The sequence below is a fragment of the Pavona decussata genome, unplaced genomic scaffold (assembly GCF_977016875.1).
Source record: "Pavona decussata unplaced genomic scaffold, jaPavDecu1.1 SCAFFOLD_47, whole genome shotgun sequence".
Taxonomy (NCBI): Eukaryota; Metazoa; Cnidaria; class Anthozoa; order Scleractinia; family Agariciidae; genus Pavona; species Pavona decussata.
The window spans coordinates 2,165,056-2,186,285 of NW_028145469.1; the positions used below are offsets into that span (position 1 = coordinate 2,165,056).

The 21,230-nt window shown below is 38.9% G+C and overlaps 3 protein-coding genes across 5 annotated transcripts; 2 read left to right on the top strand and 1 right to left on the bottom strand.

The window, feature by feature from the left end:
- Window positions 1-285: 285 nt before the first annotated feature.
- LOC146482257 (BTB/POZ domain-containing protein 6-like) lies at window positions 286-843 on the top strand. The gene has a single exon (XM_085107374.1). The coding sequence runs from the start codon at window positions 286-288 to the stop codon at window positions 841-843; it is 558 nt and encodes a 185-aa protein (XP_084963500.1).
- A 1,185-nt stretch (window positions 844-2,028) lies between these two features.
- LOC146482258 (poly(A) RNA polymerase GLD2-like) lies at window positions 2,029-6,563 on the bottom strand. The gene is made up of 3 exons (XM_085107498.1): window positions 6,195-6,563; window positions 3,916-4,132; window positions 2,029-3,428 (listed from the first exon to the last, which is right to left on the bottom strand). The coding sequence occupies exons 1-3, from the start codon at window positions 6,510-6,512 to the stop codon at window positions 2,971-2,973; spliced, it is 993 nt and encodes a 330-aa protein (XP_084963624.1). The 5' UTR covers window positions 6,513-6,563; the 3' UTR covers window positions 2,029-2,970.
- A 94-nt stretch (window positions 6,564-6,657) lies between these two features.
- On the top strand, window positions 6,658-20,124 carry LOC146482259 (cyclin-dependent kinase 8-like). 3 transcript variants are annotated; one of them, XM_085107495.1, is made up of 13 exons: window positions 6,658-6,988; window positions 7,095-7,170; window positions 8,418-8,528; window positions 9,807-9,947; window positions 10,627-10,684; window positions 11,671-11,802; window positions 12,637-12,780; window positions 12,929-12,998; window positions 13,796-13,868; window positions 14,023-14,120; window positions 16,414-16,498; window positions 17,187-17,282; window positions 19,287-20,124. In XM_085107495.1, exons 1-13 carry the CDS (start codon window positions 6,837-6,839, stop codon window positions 19,440-19,442), a joined length of 1,392 nt encoding a protein of 463 aa, XP_084963621.1. In that variant the 5' UTR covers window positions 6,658-6,836; the 3' UTR covers window positions 19,443-20,124. The 3 variants fall into 3 exon arrangements, with proteins under 3 accessions (XP_084963621.1, XP_084963623.1, XP_084963622.1); XM_085107496.1 differs by lacking the exon at window positions 17,187-17,282 and having other exon boundaries at window positions 6,804-6,988; XM_085107497.1 differs by lacking the exons at window positions 16,414-16,498; window positions 17,187-17,282 and having other exon boundaries at window positions 6,724-6,988; window positions 19,287-19,595.
- Window positions 20,125-21,230: the final 1,106 nt, after the last annotated feature.

The following is a 21,230-nucleotide window of genomic DNA, read 5'->3' on the forward strand; positions in this document are numbered from 1 at the left end:
TGCGTGGGAGGCTAGTAAAATAAGTCAAGAATTGAGTAATAATTCAGTTAGCAGCAAAGCCCTGCCCGTGATGTCTCTGAATACAGTCAACAACGATTTTTGGTAATCAACAGCCAGGAATACTCTGAGTGAAAGATGTAAGTTCATTTTCAACCAAGAACTACTGAGTGATGTGAAGTTTGTTATTCCAGCTTCCCAGGACGGAAGTGAGAGAAGGAGATTCCAGCCCACAAGTTTGTGTTGGCGATCAGTAGTCCAGTGTTTAATGCCATGTTTTACGGCGAAATGGCGGAGAGAAAAGATTCCGTCGAGATCTCTGATTGTTCGTACGAGAGCCTGTTGGAGTTGTTTCGTTTCATTTACAGCGACGAGGCGAAGTTGACACCGGACAATGTGATGCAGTTGATGTATTTGGCGAACAAATACATGCTGCCTTCTCTGGTCGACAAATGCTCCGCTTACCTGAAAGAGAACTTGGACGCGTCAAACGTGTTTACCGTTTTGCCGGACGAGCAGAAATACGAAGAGAAAGATCTTTTGGATCACTGCTGGAAAGTGATCGAGAAAGAAACGAAGGAAGCTGTGAAATCGGATGGTTTCGTGACAATGGAGAGATCAGTACTGGAGGAAGTGATCGAGGTTACACTGAATATCAGAGAATTAGAGTTGTTCAAAGCTGTCGATCGCTGGGCTGAAAATGAATATGAAAAGCAAGGCCTTGTAGCAGAAGGAACTGTGAAAAGAAGAATCCTTGGAGAACGGATCGTGAAGGGAATTCGTTTTCCTTTGATGGAAGAAAAAGAGTTCCTCGATGCTGTCCTTGAATGTGACCTGCTAACGTAAGAAAGAAGCGTACGAACTGTTGAGGTATTTTAACTCCGCTTCGTGTACTCCAGTGGGGTTTTCTGAAGTAAAGAGAACCCCAAAGATCAGATTGTTTAGGTTTAGTTCACTGAATAATAGTGGGTGGGAATATCATGATTCCAAATATCCAGATCGCCTAGGTTTTAAGGTAGACAAAGATGTAATGTTGTATGCAGTGCGTCTTCTTGGAAGCGAAAACGAAAAGTACTCGGTGACACTGAAGGTCTATGATCATGAGCAATATAAGCCCGTCACTTGTTTAGCAGCTAAAACGGGACATTTTTTGTCTAAAGTCCTAAAAAGTGGAACGGAAGATTATCAAGGATTTGAAATTCGATTTGATTCTCCGATTCCTACATAATTGGTCCTCCTTCCTGGTATGGGCAAGGTGGCCTGTCCTCCGTACAGCATTCTGGAGTGACGTTTTCCTTTGGGAAATATTGCATGTCCCACACCTCCGTAGAAAGAGGGCAATTCTCGGAACTTATATTTACACTGTTTTGAATGATTAGCTAGTGCCTTAATTAGTAACACAGGGGAACACTAATTAATCAATAAGAATCAAGACAAAACAAATTAGAGTATTGTCTCCAGCGTTAGCAGATAGTTTTTTGTCCTTTTAAGGACGTATTTGTGTACGCTATTTCAGTTTGATCTGTTCCGATGCTTTAGTTAAAAATTTAAGTTGCAGAACGTTTTAGGGGACAGGATCTCATTCCCGAAATTTACGAGCTATTGTTGGCTTTATATTTAGGAAAGTGCTAGCTGATATTTCGCATTTTTTAACGACGTATTTGACTCGTCGGAAACGAAATAAATCAGCTTCAAAGTGTTGAGGATCGTTGAACTGACATTTAAGCGAAGAAAACTTTAGGTTATCCGACAAATTTTCCAGGGGATTAAATGAACCGTTGGTTGCCTCATGCTGATAAATGAGCTACAGTGTTAGTCACATAGGATGGGACAGATCTCGTCACCCTGCCCTCTCAATGTTGGTTGACAAGATTGGCTAGAAAAATTCCGAAAAACAACATTGAAAGGGGGAGGGGAGCAGGAGAGGGACATTTTTCGGCTTGGTTGTGAAGTGCCACAACTAAACTTGACAAAGACTGTAGCTCAAGTTTCTGTTTATATTAAGGGCATCAAAATCATGAATGCAAGAACTGTAAAACATTTCTGTGGTTTAATTATATACATTGTAAATCAGTTCAACATTGTTTTGGAGCCACACAGCTAATGAACTTTCCTATAGTTTTTTAAACTGTTGAAGACATATTTTCTCTGCTAACAACTTTATCAACACTGGAGAAAGGGAACTTGACCTCTCTTCAAAGCGTTATTTTGTCACACTTTATATTTGTGCAATTTTAGTGGACTCGTTCTGGGCAAATGATACAGGATAGTATAGGTGACGTCTTACATAGAGAGCCCGTTGTTACGAGGAAGATGAATTTCAAACTATCATAGAGAAGTAAAATAATATAGAAATAATGGCAATGCAATGTAAACTGCAGTGAAAGAAAGGGAATTATGAAAGAATCCTCGGGTAAAAACAGCAAAGCCAAACAATTTGCGTTTAGTTACACCGTATTACGCATTTCATGGTGTGATTTGTGATTCTGTGTTTTACATGTGCAGTGAAAGCTACTAGGCGGAAATTTGCCAAGACGCTGTTTACTATTACTGTATGTACAAGGTCGATGTAATTTTGCATCTGTGGATGAAATCCTTTTGTGTGAGCATTGTAATGAAACGTTTTGAGTCAGTAGTACTTTCCTGTGGTGCTGTTTATTATACTTTAGACTAATGTTTGAGCTTTTGGATAAGTAAAATCCATGCAAGCGACCATTGTGCTGTAATAAGGAAAATATTTCCTTCCAGCCGGCTTAAATTGATGCCACATAGACGTTACGATCAAACTAAGCTATAGCACTTTTATCAATTATTCTATGACTCGATCAGTGGGACGCTGAATATTGAGACTGGATCTAGATTCCATCCCAATCTGCGATCATGAAGATGTAAATCGCACCTAAAACTTTCATGTGACTCCGACTGTTTCTGTTTTGTTAGAAAATTTGAGAAAGGGTGTTCTGACGTCGAAGATTAAAGAATCTCAATCAAACGACATCGATCATAAGCCAGCTTTTGCTTGGCCCGCCTGAACGCGTCCTTGATGTCGCTGAATTGAGCAGACTGGTACACTGCACGAGTGACGTTCTTGCAGTCGCACGGATCTTCAATGCGAATGTACGGTCTTGTCCACTTCTTGTCATAAGGCACAGCCCTGGTGCCGGCCATTCGAACAGACAACACTCTGTGCCAGTCAAAGTCGCAGTAAAAATTGAAGAATCCAACCAAAAGAGTTCCCAGGCTCTCACTGTTAGAAGACCGATATGAGGTGACAACTGACGGAAGTAAGCCGCTGGTCAACTTATCGGCTGTAACGATGGCGCCCGACGATGAATTGAAGTGGGTTGGGCTGATAGCTTGTAAAGATGGAAGGACAGCCGGCGTGCAACCTTTCTGTAAGAAGTAAATCACCAAGAGTACCACTGCAAAACCTACAATAAGAGGAAAAGAGGCAAACCTATGATTTGTAAAATGGCAAAGCTTGAAAATGTAGCTTGCTCTAGCCATGAGTGGGCAATGCTCATTGAGGGAGGTTTACTGACCATGGGCAATGATTGCTTTTTTATGTTTGTTTGTTTCTTGTTTTCATACGTGGTTTATTTCAAAGTAGTTTTACTTGAAAAATAGTGAAATCATTACTGTCCCTCGCCTCATGGCAGACAAATTTTAATTAAGATGGCTGCATAAGCTGAGCATCAAAACGCGCTGGACAATTTTGCAACATTTCAATGACCTCTCGGAGAGTCGTTGCAAAAGGATCAGCTAAACTTCCGAAAACCAAAACAAAAAAAAAACAACAAAACAAAACAAAAAAGGTTAGAAGAACTGAAGAGTTGAAACCCGTGGAGCCAAAACCCAAATAAAGCGTTACAAAACAACTAAAAAAATAAAAAAGCAAAAACTGCATCACTCACTAACCCGAGAGCTTATGGTCACGTGCACCAGTGATTTCTGACTGTTTGGCCCAGTGCTTCACGGTCACCACCAGAGGGGCGACCCTGGGATCCATGCTAGCGTAGCACTTCTGTAGGTAAGTGTTGAATATGGAATTGTGGATGTCAACACTGATGTCGCCTTCTAAATTCTCACTCAAGTCCCTTAGCTTCAATATGGGGACAACCGCCCCATCGATAAGCTGAAATGAAGGGAAAAGAACGAGTTTTCCATGATATAGTCGTTGAAAGATGCCTTTACACTACTGAGTACCTTGCCTATGAAACTGGGGCATATTTTACCACTTATTAATGTACCATAAATTGTTTTTCTTTTTCTTCTCTTTTTCGTCTTTGTTTTTGTGAGTTGTGTAACTTGTTTTAAGAATTAGTTACCTGCCTTGATGACTTGACCCGTCTTTTCGAGAATGCACTACAGTCGATTTTGAATAGTGGGTTTTAAAAGTGCATAGCTGAGAATAGCGACTCTTTCGACACGAATATTAATCCGGTTATTGGCAATAGAAAGGACAAATAAACGTTAACTATAGCTAGAAACTTCAAATGGCTGAAGAGCGCTGTTCACCTCACACGGCTCACAATTTGACCGCATTCGATCGGCTCTGGCCTGTAACTTGCGGTATCGATCGGGTAGAATTTGGCCGTCTTGTTCGCAAGGCATTAACATTCGAAACAGTGGATTTATCGATCTCTGATATTCCTAACGTCACTTTGGTGATAAATAAACTAATCTTCATCACCCAAAGTCGGCGAATTCTACCGTTAATAATTAGTTGTGCTTATAGGCATGTCTAAAGATACTCGCTCTGCACATGACACAGAAAATGACTATAAAGTTTTTGTTTGCTTGTTTGCTGCAAAACATCGTCGAAGTTTTACATGATCATGCATACAAGAGACGAGATGGCACCTTACTCTCTGACAACAGACATGATAAATGTAAGCACGGTGCCTTGCCAACGCTAAATTAAAGTCGAACTTGTTGTATTAAAAAGGCGCGAACGACGAAGAATTAATTCTTTTCTCGTCACCATTGTTGTCACTTGTCCTTGTGACTTTCTCGTCCTCACCAACTTGTATTTACTAACATTAATTTCTAAAGTAATCAGTATAGTTCATCAGTGTGTGAAGAAACCTTGAAGTTGCCATGACTAGAACCAACCCGTTCCCAGTAAAGTTCCAAAACCGTGAAGAAACGTCCTCTGCAGATCAGAATTATTACACTTGGAAGTTTTGCGCCGAAGTTAGCGATTGAATTAAGGGATCAACAAGTTGCAATAACAGTTATTTTGTGGGAGAAAACGAGAACGGTCGGTTAAGTAAAATCTTCGACATGTCGTTTCAAGTTTCCAAGATCACTTTCGATATTTCTAGACGCTAACACAGTTTGATCTCTCTCGATACTTTGGTTTAATTTTTAAGCCACAGAAAGGAAAACAGATCCACTCCAATTTACCGAGGTGCTATTATCTTTCCAAAATTCCTACGGCTTGCCTTTTTTCGCTTCCTTTAAAGAACATTTTATTTCCTCGAAATCCGAATGAGACTGAAGCGTTTTAGGCCGTCTCTCTTTCTGTATTTAGGAAAATGGCGACGAACCAGCGTTGCTAGTATTGTAATGGCACCCGGAAGTGACTGGAAATTGTCATTTCTTGCTTGTGCTGATAAAACGATAATGTGTAAAAAATTAAGTAAAAATATCGAAGTCTCTCCGGCAAGTGCATGGTGTTAATTTCTGTTTTATCTCTGGCTTAAATGGAACATATAATAGTCAAGTTTTAACCTGGCGCGAAAAACTATCGAGGTGCAGAGCTATTTTCTTCATGTAACACTTACATGGTATTTTTGGCATCTCGTACGAGTTTTAATTAATCAACATCATCCATTCACAAAGCAAAATATTTTTGAAATGGCATTGCATGCATTTGATAAACTATCACTGACTTGCATTGCTCGAAAATATTTCGCAACTGTGCATTCCTGCCCGGGAGCGAGAAGATTCATGATCAGACAGAACCGGCTGGCTGACGATTTACCCGGCTTTCATTAATGCGTTATCCTGTATTTTATTCTGTATTAGACAAGACGAAACCTCTCTCAAAATTAACCGATTATTACTGAGCTAAACAAGATAATTATTAATTTAAAGTGCAAAAAGTGCTCATAGTTTAGAATATCAAAATAAACTGTCAATAAATTGAATGAACGATAAACCTTTGACAAATTCCCTAATCGACGAATTACCTCTGTATTGATGCATCTTAATGTCCTTAATCCATCCCGAATTCTTCGAAGTACCTGTACACTAGAAGAAGACTCGTAGAACACTGTTCTATCAGGGCGGACGAGGGTCAAGTCTACATCACAACCTTCGGTGGCAAAACCAGTTGTTGAAGAACCGACCAGAATCAGTCGAGATGTCGGGTAGTTTTGCTTTATGTTACGTTCTAGATTTTCACACCATGATTTTTTCTTCCTTGCTGTGCGGTCACTTTCTTTAACGAACTCAAACGTTTCGTTAATTTCACGAGTTAAAGTTGCACGCGAACCCAGTGCAAACATTTTGCCTAAATTTTCTCTGAAGGATGCTACTCCTTCCAGGAAACTAGGTAGACGGAGGGGGTGGTGGAAGGGAAAGAAGTGGAAAACACCGGAGGGGACGTTAATCCGCCGTGCTCATACAGGTGACCAGTGGACAACACTTAATGCTTGGAATAATGTTGATAGCAATTTCACGCCATTTTATGTTACCTTTTCATAGTAAAAATGACAAAACCCCTTCAGAAAAAAGAAAACTGGTTACTTCTGTGTTTACAGTAGGTCCTTTTGGAGCAGTGTAGATGCATCGATGCGAGGCTGGGTCAATTCCAATATGGCCGCCCTTCAATGAAAGAGTGTTTGTCCTCTGCAATGGATTTTGAGTTCAAACTAAAAACAAACGAGCAAAGAGAAAGAGTAGAAGATAAATTCGATTTTGAAGGATGTAAAGTAGGCCGTGGAACTTATGGACACGTTTACAAGGCGAAACAGAAAGACTGGTTTGTATTTTCTGCACAGACAAGATTGTTGTCGTTCGTTCTCAGAGTTTGAAAATACTCGATACTGGTGTATTCATATGCCATTCTGTTTTTCTTTGTATTCTAGTCCCAATGGGAAATATTTTGCCCTCAAGCAAATTGAAGGGACAGGGATTTCGATGTCTGCATGTCGAGAGATAGCAGTATGTACCACATAAAATTTAGTTAATTTATATGCTATTAGTCTTGTATTGTACTATTATACATGTTTTATAAATATGCTATTTTATTGATTTGTACTGCTTCATTTCTTCCATTGTGTTTATGTCTCACTCTCTTCCAATAGATTTCATATTTCTTTTTCTCTTTTACTGCCTGCTTCGCTACTTGCAGTCCAGTGTAATTAGCTTAAAAAATTGATTAACTACCATAATTATAATTAAAATTGTTTGGGATTGGTTGATATTATACACTGTTACAAAGTCTTAATTAAATAAGCTCTCAGTGTTTTTATAAGACTTGATTTAATTTTTTCTTCTTTTATAACTCATTCCAACCTACAGCTGTATGCTGTAATTATTGTTATTTTTGATTAAGATTTTTATTCATGCCTATTTATATGGAGACAGGCTATACAGTGTAACTCTACTGTTAGATTTCTCATTGCGAGACAACAGCAATAATGTTGAAATCTTTAAAAACATTACAACTCTTTTTAATTTTCCAGACATGTTTCGATGGTACTGTACATGTACATCCGCCATCGTCAGTGTAACGGTTAAGAATTAGCAAGTGTTGGTTACATAATATTACAATAACAAGTATTCATACATAATGTTACCATGCATACCATGCGTGCACTCTATTTAACCGTTAAACTTTTTTAAAAGTGTAGGTATTGTAATACTATGTACGAATGCTTGTTATCGTAATATTATGTAACTAACGCTTGCTATCGTAACCGTTACACTGACGATGGCAGATGTACTGTCAAAACATGTCTGGAAAATTAAAAGAGTCGTATTGTTTTTAAAGATTTCTCATTGCGTTTTGAACGGCAAGGCAGTCTGAGCCTTTTGGTGAGATCCCTGAGTATGGAAGCTACACGTTTGTTGAAAAGCACATTTACCATAAAATGAACCACCCTAGTTACCATGCTAAAAAATCTTTCTTGTATGGTTTTGAATTTTGGTGAACAAAGGCACCAAAATGGTGATGGTATTAACTCTAACCTTGATAGTGGCAGGCTGTAGTTTTCCTTATAAATACAAGACAGGGTATACAGTGTACATGTATGTATATCCCATGATTAAAAAAAGCCAACAGGTAAACAGGCCCTTAGAGCATATTGTCTGTAGTGGGCCACAATGTCTGAAACTTTTACAAGACGTCATGTCTTATAGTTACGTTTAATGATCACCCACTTTCCTTATTTTTAAACTTTTTGTAGCTTCTGCGGGAGCTGAAGCATCCAAATGTGATTGCATTACAACGTGTGTTCCTGTCACATGCTGATCGTAAAGTTTGGCTCCTGTTTGATTTTGCAGAGCATGATCTCTGGGTGAGTTCTTAATGTAACTATGTGTATCTGTGTATGAAAATGTGAAGCTATTGTAACTCCCTTTTAAATACATGTACTTATAACTTTCAGTTTGAAATACTCAGTGCCAGTACAAAAGATGTTGTTATCACCAAGATTTTTTGTCTCTGATAGAGAGAACCTGTGTTACTGGGAAATCCATCTTTTACTAACAATCAAAGGGCTGGAGGGGGGAGGGGGCTGGCAGCTGGCTTTGATCTGTGGCTTCTTTGGTCTTGCCGCAACATGATTGCCCCAGTAAAGAAATCCAGGCCTTGCTGCCAGCCCCCCTGCTAATAATCTTCTTTGTCAGGACTTCAATTCTTGCCTGCAATAACACAGTATCTGTATTAGCCATGGGTCTGCAATTAAGTAAGAGTTGGTTGTAGTGTATGTGTGTGAATGTGGGTGAGAGGTTGGGGGAATGGGCAGTTCATAGCATGTAGTAGATGGGTCCCATTAGAACTGGTTAGTGTATTACAATAATGATACCAATACTGCATTAGGTAATGTACTGATCAGGCAATGATTTAGTATCTATATTTTTTCGTGTGGCTGTGAAAATCTCTTGGTACTGGGAGTAATAAGATCTCTTAATTTAACACACCGCTAAAAAAAATATATTGTAACCAAATATGGCTTGGAAGACTTCAAGTTTACTCCTGTGGCCTTGAAGGATTTTTGTATCCCCCCTACAAGGTTTGGGAAGTCTTTACAGCTCCCTATTGAGCCCTCTGTTGTATCTGAGAGTTATTGCTGACAGTTTCATGCTGCGTCACTGCTTGGTGCATGTGAAAATCTCCCACCACCAGGAACGGAAGATATAAAATCTCTTATTTATGTGCTGCAAGAAATTATTGTGACCAAAATTATGACCCAGAAAATTTCACTTTTTTATTTTCTCTTATGGCTGGCTTTAAAGGATTTTTTCTATCACCATGCAAGATTTGGCAAGTAAATAAGATGGATTTAAACTTTCCACTCAAAAATTATTTTCCCTGAGTACATGTAGTCAGTGCATGCACTCAGGATGACTAGACTGCAAGTTTTGCCAGTCATCCGAGCTTCCAGAGAACCCTGATAATGTCCTCAGCTGAAAGATTCTGCTCAAAATTTCTTGATGCCGTGCCTTTCAGCCAACTGTTCATTTTTGTACAATGTTGAATCCTGGGCATTATTTTGTGATATACCAGCTGAATTCACTGAATAAACCATTTCTGTACACTTATAATTTTTATAATTTCTATTTTGTTCTCACAGCACATCATCAAGTATCATCGGGCCTCTAAAGCTCAAAAGAAGGCAGTCCCTGTACCAAAGGGGATGGTGAAGTCCCTGCTTTATCAGATTCTAGATGGCATTCATTATCTTCATTCCAACTGGGTGCTACACAGAGACTTGGTAAGTTATACAGTCATGTTTCTCATCCTTCCGCCAAGAGGGGGGTGGGGACCCCTCCATGACTTTGCCAGTATAAAGGTTATGACAATGAGGCTTGGAGGATAGATAGTTTGTCCAAAGATGTTTCCTGTGAGGTCCACAAGAGGAAATGATGACAATATGACATTATTATTATGCTCTGGTTGCCAAAGGGTTAATGGTGGCCATCTTGCATTTGGCATCTTGGATTTCTGGATTTCCACAAAACTTCAGCAAAGCACCAAAATTAAACAAAAAGTAATCAAAACCAATAAAGAAACACTAATATCAGCTGAAACAAAAAGTTACAAAAAGAAAAGTAATTTTTCTTCATTTGAAAAAGGGATTTTCCATATTTTTCCTAAAAAAAACCCAGCCTGGCAAAAATTGGTTGCCATGGTAACATCAAAGTTGATGTATGCTAACTGACCACATCAAATTTTTTTGAGATAAATTTCTGACAGAAAAAGTCCTTAAGTTTCATGGTTAATATTAAAAAAGTTATTCAGGTTCAAAGTCACTGCAGGCAGAATCTGCCTCCCCCCTTCCCCGGTCTAGATACAATGTAGGGTTAATAATGAACCCTGCTCAGTTTGTCAGTTTGTTTTCATGTTGATACAGTATGCACTCGTTAATTTTTTGTGACATCATTTCATTTAAGAAACCAGCCAACATACTTGTTATGGGTGAGGGCCCAGAGAAAGGACGAGTGAAGATTGGTAAGGTTATGAAGGGCAATGAAACTTATATTTCGACAAGTTCTATGACTATTGTACGTGTATGTAGAACACTTCTCCTCTTTTATACCCCTTGCCATTATGCCTGCCCTTCTAAAGACTTGGGGTGCTTGTTGCACTCAAACATTGACAGGTATTAATAAGTGTAGGAGGGAATGTGCAATTGCTATTTTTTGTCATTTTGTGAACACTTAATACAATCATGCATCCATGTACATGTATACTCTGTACACAAGGATGCCTGTAGTCAAAATAGTATCCACCAAAGACCACCAGGCTACTATTATTGTCAATTCAAACTACCAGAGTATGATTGAAGCTTTGAATAATATGAACTAAGGTGGTTACTTGGACATGATGAACAAGAAGAGTAAACTTATGACATAATTATAGTGATATGCAGTGTATAATGACCCTACTAAAGACAGTCTCGGTCTCCCTTGTTTCTTAGTTGATTTCAAACTCTTATAATAAAAATAATTATTGACAATTATTATTGTCCCTCATCGTAGGAGTACCGAGTTAAAATATCCTTGGTTCCAATACCCCTGCCCCCTCTAAAACCCTAGCCCACACCCCTCTGGAAATTCCAATTTAGCTTCATGCTTTTCTTTATACTCTTTGGTCTTTTAATTCTCCCTCCCCCCCTCCCCCCTTCCCCAAACCCCATGGTATTTCCAATCCCATCTGTAAGGGGTGGGGGGGGGGGGGGGAGTAGTGACCAATCAGAAAATATGAAAAACATTATTCACTGATTTGATACATTGTACAATCTCTAATAAGACTACAATAAATCTAGTTCAGGGCCCGGATTGCCCTCACCAGTCACTTCAAGATCCACAGTCACCACTCATTTATTAGATTTGAAGCCATGGTCATCTTCGACCCTGAAGGGTGAATGTCATCTATTTAATAATTATGTGTTGTTATGGGAGTAAGTTACATGTATGTGTTGTATTGTTTTGCAGCTGACATGGGTTTTGCCAGGTTGTTCAATGCTCCATTAAAGCCTCTTGCAGATCTGGATCCAGTGGTGGTGACTTTCTGGTATCGAGCACCTGAGCTGCTTCTTGGTGCTAGACATTACACTAAGGCAATAGGTACACATGCAATCCATGCGAACGATCGTTGGTTAGAGTACATTAAAGAGTTTTAAAAATTGGGAGGAGTTTTCTTTAAGGATCCATGAAAACAGACTGAGATTGAGGCTGAGAAGTTTACAAGACTATACAGTTAGAACACTGTGTTTGATTCACAAAGAGACACATATTTTGAAAGGGTGCATGATAACTGAACTGGGTACTTTCATAAAAGAGTGTAATGGTGAACCAGTTGTTTGGTTGTTCTTATAGATACAACAGACTGTAAGCACAGTACCCCAAATGAAAACGTTACCTGTACCAAACTGAATAGGATGGGACAATGCTGATGTGGACTAGTGATTATTTATGGTCCATATAATTATGGGTTTTGCATATACATGTAGCATTGATATGGAACATCATCTCCCCCACCCACCCATATCACACTCATCACTGTTTAATTTTAAAAACTAGAAAGTTATATGTATAGACTGAGGTATATTTTTTACATAAGTTAAATTAAAAAATCAAATAATTTTTCTGCAGTTGTGGTAATTACTTACACCCATGAAATATGACACCATTGTAGTGGGCAGATGTTCCACACAAATTGAATTTACTGAACATTATCATTCATTGATGGCCTTTTTCACTTGTGACATTTTGAAGTTCTAATTACAAGCATTTACATGTAAGCACAATTTATAATATAGGGTAAGCTTTTGCTTTCATAATATTCTTAGTAAACTTCAATCAATTGCCACAATTTCCTTTAAATTTGTCTAAAATAAACTGTGGAGATTTATGTCACTATGGTTCCCCATTTTCACTGCACTTTACTTCTGTCCTCAGATATCTGGGCCATAGGATGTATTTTTGCCGAGCTGTTAACATGTGAACCAATATTTCATTGCCGTCAAGAGGACATCAAAACCAGCAACCCTTACCACCATGAGCAGCTTGATAGGATTTTTAATGTGATGGGATTTCCACAAGGTACAATACATTGTGTGCGACATACACTTTCCACTCACATACTCCACCTTTGATTTCTGCATTTAGTGCTTCATGTATTCAGTGCCTGAATTTAGATCCAGTAAGTACCAGTCGGGTCAACTTGCCTTGTCTTTTTTTTTTATTTCAGAGAAAGACTGGGAAGATATTAGGAAAATGCCAGAGCATGGAACTCTACAGAAGGACTTCAGAAAAGCAAAGTATGGACAAAAATTATTTATGTGAATTAAAAGAAAGCTTCCCCTGTGTTTGCAACCTAAACATTGTGCATATACATGTACATCTACTGTATCTTGTGGTTCATCGTTATCATTGGTTGTGTTTTTCTTTTTTATGCTCTTTTTTACACATTAAAGTACAAATAATAAAAAAAAGCAAAGGAAAATGAAAAAATTGAAGCTCGGGTAAAACTAGAGTGCAAGCAGTCCCTTTCTGGATAGTCAAGAGGTTGTGCGAAATAGCCAAGCACGAAAAAACTGGAACGAACGAGTGGAGGGGAGCTTGGTCTCCGCACTCCAGTCTCGCTGTACTGTGAGCGCACGTACTCTCTCGACTGACCAGAAAGGGACTGCTTGCAGTCTAGGGTAAAACCATAGCATACAGCTATTTCAATACTAAAGTCACCATATTTTTAATTCTCAAGCTGACACAACAAGACTGAAAGTTAGTATTGGTAGCTGTAAATCTTTGAACTTAAGCTGTAGTTTTACAGTTTCCAACGCTACAGGATGGATGAAAATGCCATTTATAAATATTTGCTTCTATGATTTATTCACTGTAGAGATGAGCCACAACTGAGATAAATAAATTACCCATATCACATTGCAGTCTTTGCATAGAAGCCCTCCACTCCCTCCCCCCCCCCCCCCCAAAAAAAAAACTTCCCTTTAGTTATGTAGGCTTTCCAACTGAAGGTTGATTGAAATTAGCTGTTTTCATACAGACAAGGAGACACTTTGTAGGTTACTGAAAAAAAATAACTGTTTTTATTCGTTAGTTATGTCAATGCTAGTTTGTGGAAATATATGGAGAAACACAAAGTCAAACAGGATAGCAGGGCATTTCAACTGGTAAGAATTTATGTTTATTGCCATGGAGACAATATTAGTATTACTTTAATTTTCACGTTGGACAGTTTTAGTTTTTCAGTATTTTTGGGTATTAAAGCTTGTAAGTGCATCTATTTATTTATTTATTTAGTTATTGATTTATTTGTTTTACTAGCTGTCCAAGTTGTTAGTAATGGACCCAAATAAAAGAATTACATCTGAACAGGCGTTGCAAGATCCTTACTTCAAGGAAGAGCCTTTACCAACACCAGAGTAAGTGCAGTTATTCAATCACAGAAAATACACAGCAGTACAAAATTAATGCTTATCAGTGCAACTTCAACATCTACGTATTCATTTGTTTAGTCGGTTAAAGGTGATAAACGTCCTTTGCAGTGTCATCTTGAATAGATTTATAATTATGGCTGTTGGCGGTTTTGATTCCGATGGTATGGGGTGGAACATAACGATAACTTTGTGCAGCTGTGTCTCTGGAATTGTTCTTATTTGTTGTTACATACAGCTATTTCAATTAACGTTATCGGATTAAAATCAAGCTTAAAGATAAGACCACAATGTTTTGTGGGATTATTTTTATGAATAATTTCATCAAAATCATCCCTGCACGTGCAGATCATTGTACTGCTAATTACAACCTATTGTTTTCTCCAGGCATGACTGATTTTGATGAATTTATTCATAAAAATCCCACGTAAACTTTCGGTCTTGTCTTTTAGCTTCATGCTTTGAACCGACAACGTTAATTGAAGTAGCTGTATAAATGTAATCACGAATAATCAAAGGGTTTGCTATAAACGGGGCGTACAGTAAGTCGGGATTTTGGCAAAAAAATAAAATAATAATAAAAAAAAGACTCTCCAAACCCTCCCATTGTTAGCTTGCATTGCACATTTTGTGTACTTATTGTGTAGATCTGTTTGTTTTTTTTTGTCTAAATAAGGCTGAATTTCAAAGGATCTGACCACATCAAAAGCAGTGACCGTAAAAATGCCAAGTTTTTCACTAAATTAGCCTTGGTAGAAAATTATTAAAACGTACCAGCGAAAAAGAAAAACATTTCCGCGAGGGTCGGTTAAACTGTAGTCGTCAGTTTTTTTTTCTTTTCGATTTCTTGGGCAAAACAAAAATCAAATACATATGCAAATGCAAAAAACCATATACGCCGTCTTTCCACCAAGCCATTCTATTAAATATGCGTTGTTGAAGTGTTGCAGTATGTTGAGATGTGGAGCAACCCTTAGTATACAGTACCTAACATCACAAGGTTGTGAACAAAAAATAGAAAAGAAAAGCGATTTCAAGCGTTTACCAGAAAAAAATATATATCTAAAATTAGTATTGCAAAGAGTAGTGATTATGATTGGACTAGTATGTACAGTACAGTTGACCGCGGTCAAACGTAAAAACAAAATGCAATTGTAAGAAAACAGTTTGAAAGCATTTAAATTGTGAGCCTGTAAGTTAGTAAATCATTTTATGATTTGGTATATATGTGAATTACTACCACAAACAGACTCAGCAGATGGGGTAAACGGATGGTTATTCAAATGTGATACTACTGAAGAGACAACACCCTAAACCCGGGTGAGGTGGGTGGGTTGCTCTTGCTTTCACAAAGGATAACACAGGAATGAATGATCTTTGACACGCACGACATCTAAAGGTCTTATCTGAATACACGCATTACAGAAATATCCATTACGGAAACTAATGTAGTAATTAACCCTTTTAACATATCTACAATAAAAACACTCCAGACTGGTCGGGTCTTTCGAGTGTTTGATATATCTTTTCAAACCACTAATAACTCTTGGAGAAAACCAAAGCAAAAGTTCACCATTCAAGATATATGAAAATTAAGATCACATTTCTGAAGCCCCTACAATTTCGTTCGTTTTCTCCTCATGAATTATTAATGAGTTTGAGACGAGCAGTGTGCGGTACTCTAGTATTTGTAAATATAGCTGCATCACTATTGTATGTGACTTGTTAGTACAACGAGCATAGTGTAATCAACGAGCCTGGCTTGTGTAAGACATTATTCACAAAACTGTGAGTGACTAAAGCATTTCACGATATACTAAGATTCGTTATTTAAACACGGTGAGAATAAAGGCATTACATGCTTGAGGGGTCGTGTGTAACTAACTATTACCTCATTAGCCTACTAAAAGAAATGCATAAAATACATCGAATAGATAATCAGACTTTAAGGTAAAAATATGACAATGCAAAATGTACTTTTGAAATTTTTATCCCGCCACTAGTAAATCTGAATTCCCTAAATGTGGGATCAGATTGCACCTTTCTGTGAAATTGTCTTTAAAATTATATGAGACAAAATTCCATAACACAGCGCCGCTATAACGAATAGAATTTTTCATTAGGTGAATTGGCTTTCCGTACACTTATGTCACGTGTTTCATTTCCAAACACCTCGAAGTAAAAAATCTCGGCTGCGCCTCGTTTGTTCAACGCACTTCTCGATTTCTGGAAATTGGATGAACCCTCTTCCTGGTGTTTGATGATTTATTTGTGGTTTTAGTGCTTTTGCAGGAATGACAATACCGTACCCAAAAAGAGAATTCCTAAACGATGATGATAGCGACTCGAAATCAAGTGCTGCGAAGGTAATTAAGTGGCATGGCTTCAATATTGGATTAATCTTTGCTTTGAACTGGAAAGGTCACCAAAGTGGCATGACTGTAGCACTGTGCTACAGAAAGTAAGATGGCCAAAATGATATTGATGAGGCATTGGCCTAATCTTGACAATATGCCGCTCCATTAATATTGGACCAGCGTTTGCATGGTATTGCAACTGAAGATAATTGCATGAATAATTGTACATGTAAGTGGTCCCTGAACCAAAATTGCATGCACTCCATAGTCGCCGCAATACAACATTACTGTACAAAGCATGCAAGTTAAAGCATAATTCGAGATGTGCGCTTTGTCCAAACCTGAACAAAGACCTCCTCAGGGGAGTGTCTTTTACTAGCTGCATGTCGGCTAGTACGAATGTGATCCAGCAATACTTGTACAAAACTTTACAATTCATCGTGCACTTTAAAACAACAAACACCAGCAACAATAACGTCTCACAACAACACAATGCAATTATCACTAACAATGTGGCACATCTCATCAAGTGTGTTTCGAAAGCACACTTTGTTAGCGCTAACTCGTACTAACTTAGCCGTAGTTATAACCCATCAGTCTTGGTGGGGAACAGGCCAATATTAGACGAGGTACACAGTGGTTGCAATTCACAGTGTCGTTATCTCGCTGAGAGCGGCCAACATTTTAACACTTACAGACTAACCCGGGCAAGCAAGAGAACTCGGACACTAATGGCCAGCCGAGTGCTAAAAGAGTACGGGTCGTGTCTGCGCATGCGACTGACCAGTTCCAGGTAAAGTATCACGTGTCTGTCAGGGTCAAATCTGCTCACTCTCTGGGGACACCACACGTTTAAGCCCCTGGTACGTGTCAAATGTCGGCGTACTGGACTTTTTAGTTTAGGTCTAACGTCTAACAGATAGGGACTTTTTATAAGCTGAAGAACCTTTGAAAAGGAATACCAAGGAACATCCTTCAAAGCAACAACTGGAAGTGGAGGTTCTGTAGGTGTTTCGTGTGAGCTTATTTCTCTAAAGAATACGTTCATTTTCTGTGTATTTTATCGGACAAAGCCGTCCATAGAACGGCCCTCCTGCGCGTCAAAAATTAAAATTTTGATCTTCGTTTTTGAGTGTCGCCTACTTGCGTTTAAGAACTGCCGAGTTAGTAAGAAGGTAGCATGAAACTAATTGCATTTTTAACATTTTCCCTCTTTCTGTTCCCCCTCTTTCAGCCCTTCATAGTAAGTACTTACTAAAATGCAAGGCACCTACACTTTGTTACACTAGCAACAAAATGCTTTCTAGCACACAGTGGAATTAGATCGTTTTATCTTCCACGAGTCACGTTCAATGCAGCAGAATGAGCGAGCGAGGTGACACATCACTCCACCACTGACTGTGAGAACTGAGTTCCTGGAGGTTCTGCATTCTTTCTCGTGGGATGATGTTTAAAACTGTGCTTTCATTTGAATGGTCACAGTTTAGGATTTCATTCATCGTCTTGAAGGAAATGAAGCGAAACTCACCCTACATGACTCATGCTTTGTCTCTGGAAATGCCGGAGTCAAAATGGGGGGGGGGGGGGGGGGGGTCACAGTACCTTGGTATTCTTCTCAGTCTGGGCTGAGTTGCTCGAAGCATGTGTAGCGCTAACCATTGGTTAAGAGGTATTAAAACCTATAGGTTGTCATGGTACTTAACCCGGGTTAGCGCTAACCATGCTTCGAGCAATTGGGCCCTGGAGTATAAACGTAACACACTTCTACATATAACAAACTAATGAATATTCTAAAAATTAGCATAACACTACTGGGTTTGGCGCAAGCATGTTTCGGATGAAACATTATTCATCATAAGTCGCCGAATAAGTGACTGAATGTAGTGCATAAGCTTAAATAAGTGTGAATATAATGATAGTAGCAGATGCTATAATGTGACGAAAAGACTTGAAAGGAATGCTACAAAATCCAAAGAAACAATACTAATAATTTAAGGGCATTATAGTATTAATTATTATTATCATTGTATTCACACTTATTTTATGCATCACATTCAGCCACTTCTTCGGCAACTGATAATGGATGATGTTTCATCCGAAACATGTTTTGCAATGGATGATGTTTCATCTGAAACATGTTTTGCGCCAAACTCATTGGTGTTGTGCTCATTTTTAGAATATTAGTCTGTCTCAGTATGAAGATATGAAACATACATTTGAACTGCGGTTGAAAGGTTAAATAGAAGAAAGACCCCCGCAGTTTTTTACGCCGGTAACTTAAGCAGCTGCGAATAGAAAGCCTGAAAAAAACTTCAGGCTTTCTTTTCGAGAGTGTCTTTTCTGTTTGTTAGTAACATACTGATGCTTTGTTTTGGTTCTCTGTTCCATTTTGTTGGTCTAATAAATAAAATAAATGGGATAAATAAATTGGAATTTCAGTGGAATCCACGGAGTGGCTCTTCTCTCCACTGTTTCTAGGTCAGTCGAATTGAAATTTGAAGTAGTTTTTTTTCGGAGGGAGGAAAACCGGAGTACCCGGAGAAAAACCCTCGGAGCAGGGACGAGACCCAACAACAAAGTCAACCCACAAATGACGCCGAGATCGGGAATCAAACCCGGGCTACAATGGTGGGCAGGCGAGTGCTCTCACCACTATGCCTTCGCTGCTCCTCCTGGAAACTCACTGACATTGGAATGGATGTCAGTGGAAATAGGCTTTGTGAGGTTGGAAGGGCATTGGGGTTCAAATTTCTTAGTTTACAGTACTAAATTTGTTTTATTTATCTTCCCTTTTCAGCAAAAGCAGCAGTCGTTCGCATTCCAAGGACAAAATAACCAACAGGCCCAGTCCTCCAGCGGACAGCAAACTGGTCACGTGGGAAGATTCCTGCAGCAGCAGTTTCCGACGAATAACAATCAAAACCAGTCCACCCCTACCAATCGGCAGTTCTGATCAGTCCTCTTTCTGATCTCTCTCATTCTCCTGTACCTTTCTGTAAAAAATGTTCTGGGACTTACATGTAGTTTCTTTCTTTTCCTTTTTTAATCTCAAATTTCATGTCATGTCTTGGAAAATCTCATTCTATCAATAAGAAAGCTGTAATGCTGCTTGGCCGCATCGCACGGGTTGTATACTACAGCCGAATTTTTAATGTATACCATGTGATACAAATTAATTAGATATTGCTTAGATAGAGACGCGTTGTGGCAGGAAAACAGTGGCGGGAAACCGGCAACGTCCTCAAAGTGGCGTGAGCATTTTGCTACAAAACAGGTCGATGCGACGCGTTTTAGGGGGTGAACACTACAAACAATTTGTGCAATATAGCCCGATATGCGGTAGTGTTTCTCTGATCAAAGAACTGACATTTCAGTTGCAACGGAGATGCGCTAAAGACATAAGGCTTCGAGAAGATTACAGCTGAGCAAATGACTTAATCTTTCAGTGTAATCTGTTTCATACCCGGACCTTTGTGGTCAATTCTTTCACTTCCATTATCCTCTTTTTCAATTCTTGTCGCATTATCTATTGTTATAAAAATTGGTGCTTATTTCTAAACTTGTACATGGTATCAAAATGGGTTTATTTTTCATTTGTATACGTGTAAATATGGAAATAAAAACGTTTATTCTTACTTTGTGTGAGTAAGTTTACTTTTCCGCTGTTAAAGGGCACGAGACCAGCGATAAAACGGCCTTCTTTTTGAGGCTATGTCTACATTATACCGGATAGCTGTTGTGCCGGAACCAAAATCATATCGGATAGGGCTTTCGTTCACGCACAAAACGCATGATTTCGGATCGATTTTTGTGCCGGAGTGATGCTGCGCTGCTTCGGTCTTGAAAAAGCCTTCCACGCAGTCGTTTTTAGGGGACTCGAGTCCCCTAAAAACGACTGCGTGGGAGGCTAGTCTTGAAAGTGATTCGTCACATTTCGGACAGGTTTTATATATTTTTAGTGACACTTTACTGACTAGTGTGAACAGAGAATCGAACCAAAACGGAACTGACGAGGAGGAGCGAGGATTGGATTTCAGTAGAGAGATGGCGGCGGTTTTGGGCCACTCCTTTTCACACCAGGCCGGAGTATTTTTCCAACGTAATAAAATGCTATCCAGCATAGTGTAGACATAGGCTGATAAGAGGACAGGTACTGGAGGAAATGCTCAACGAAGGTGCGGTAATTGAGAATAAATAGTACTGGAAGCTAGTTTTCACAACAGGTGTCACAATAGTCGTAAAAGCTTCCTCTCCAACTAATTTAAAAGGCCTTATCACGGTTTTCGACGCCATTTTGACGAGTAGGCAAACACGCTTGAAATAACAGTGTTTGTATGGAAATCCGATGTCAAATAATTTTCATAAAACATCGCTTCTGAAAAATTCATGAATTGGAAACTTTTGGCACTAGGAAAGGGATTTTAAGATGAACAATTTGAGGGATGTAGCTGTGCCAGAAAGCGTCCAGTCGTGTTTTGCACTTTCCATACATTTGTCTGTATAGCGAACCAGCCATGAACTGCTACTAAAAATAGTTTGCGGGGGAAAAATACAGGCAAATGTATGGAAAGTTCAAAACACAATGAAATGCACAATGAAAATTGCCAAAATGGTCCCTTGTGAATCGTAACATATTTCTGTTTCCATTATTATTTTCTTTCGATCTTCTGTTGTTCGTACGGCTCCTGATGTGGCTTCCACCATTTTCACGCCTTTTTATGTTACTTTACCTCATAGTAAA

Excerpts from the sequence above, each read along its gene's own strand:
- LOC146482259 (XM_085107495.1), top strand. The coding sequence starts at position 6,837 with ATGAAAGAGTGTTTGTCCTCTGCAATGGATTTTGAGTTCAAACTAAAA. Across the intron at positions 7,171-8,417 it reads CTGCATGTCGAGAGATAGCA|CTTCTGCGGGAGCTGAAGCA; the intron begins GTATGTACCACA and ends AACTTTTTGTAG. Across the intron at positions 11,803-12,636 it reads ACATTACACTAAGGCAATAG|ATATCTGGGCCATAGGATGT; the intron begins GTACACATGCAA and ends TTCTGTCCTCAG.
- LOC146482258 (XM_085107498.1), bottom strand. The coding sequence starts at position 6,512 with ATGTTTGCACTGGGTTCGCGTGCAACTTTAACTCGTGAAATTAACGAA. Across the intron at positions 4,133-6,194 it reads TAAGATGCATCAATACAGAG|CTTATCGATGGGGCGGTTGT; the intron begins GTAATTCGTCGA and ends CCTTCATTTCAG. Across the intron at positions 3,429-3,915 it reads ACGTGACCATAAGCTCTCGG|GTTTTGCAGTGGTACTCTTG; the intron begins GTTAGTGAGTGA and ends CTCTTATTGTAG.
- LOC146482257 (XM_085107374.1), top strand. The coding sequence starts at position 286 with ATGGCGGAGAGAAAAGATTCCGTCGAGATCTCTGATTGTTCGTACGAG.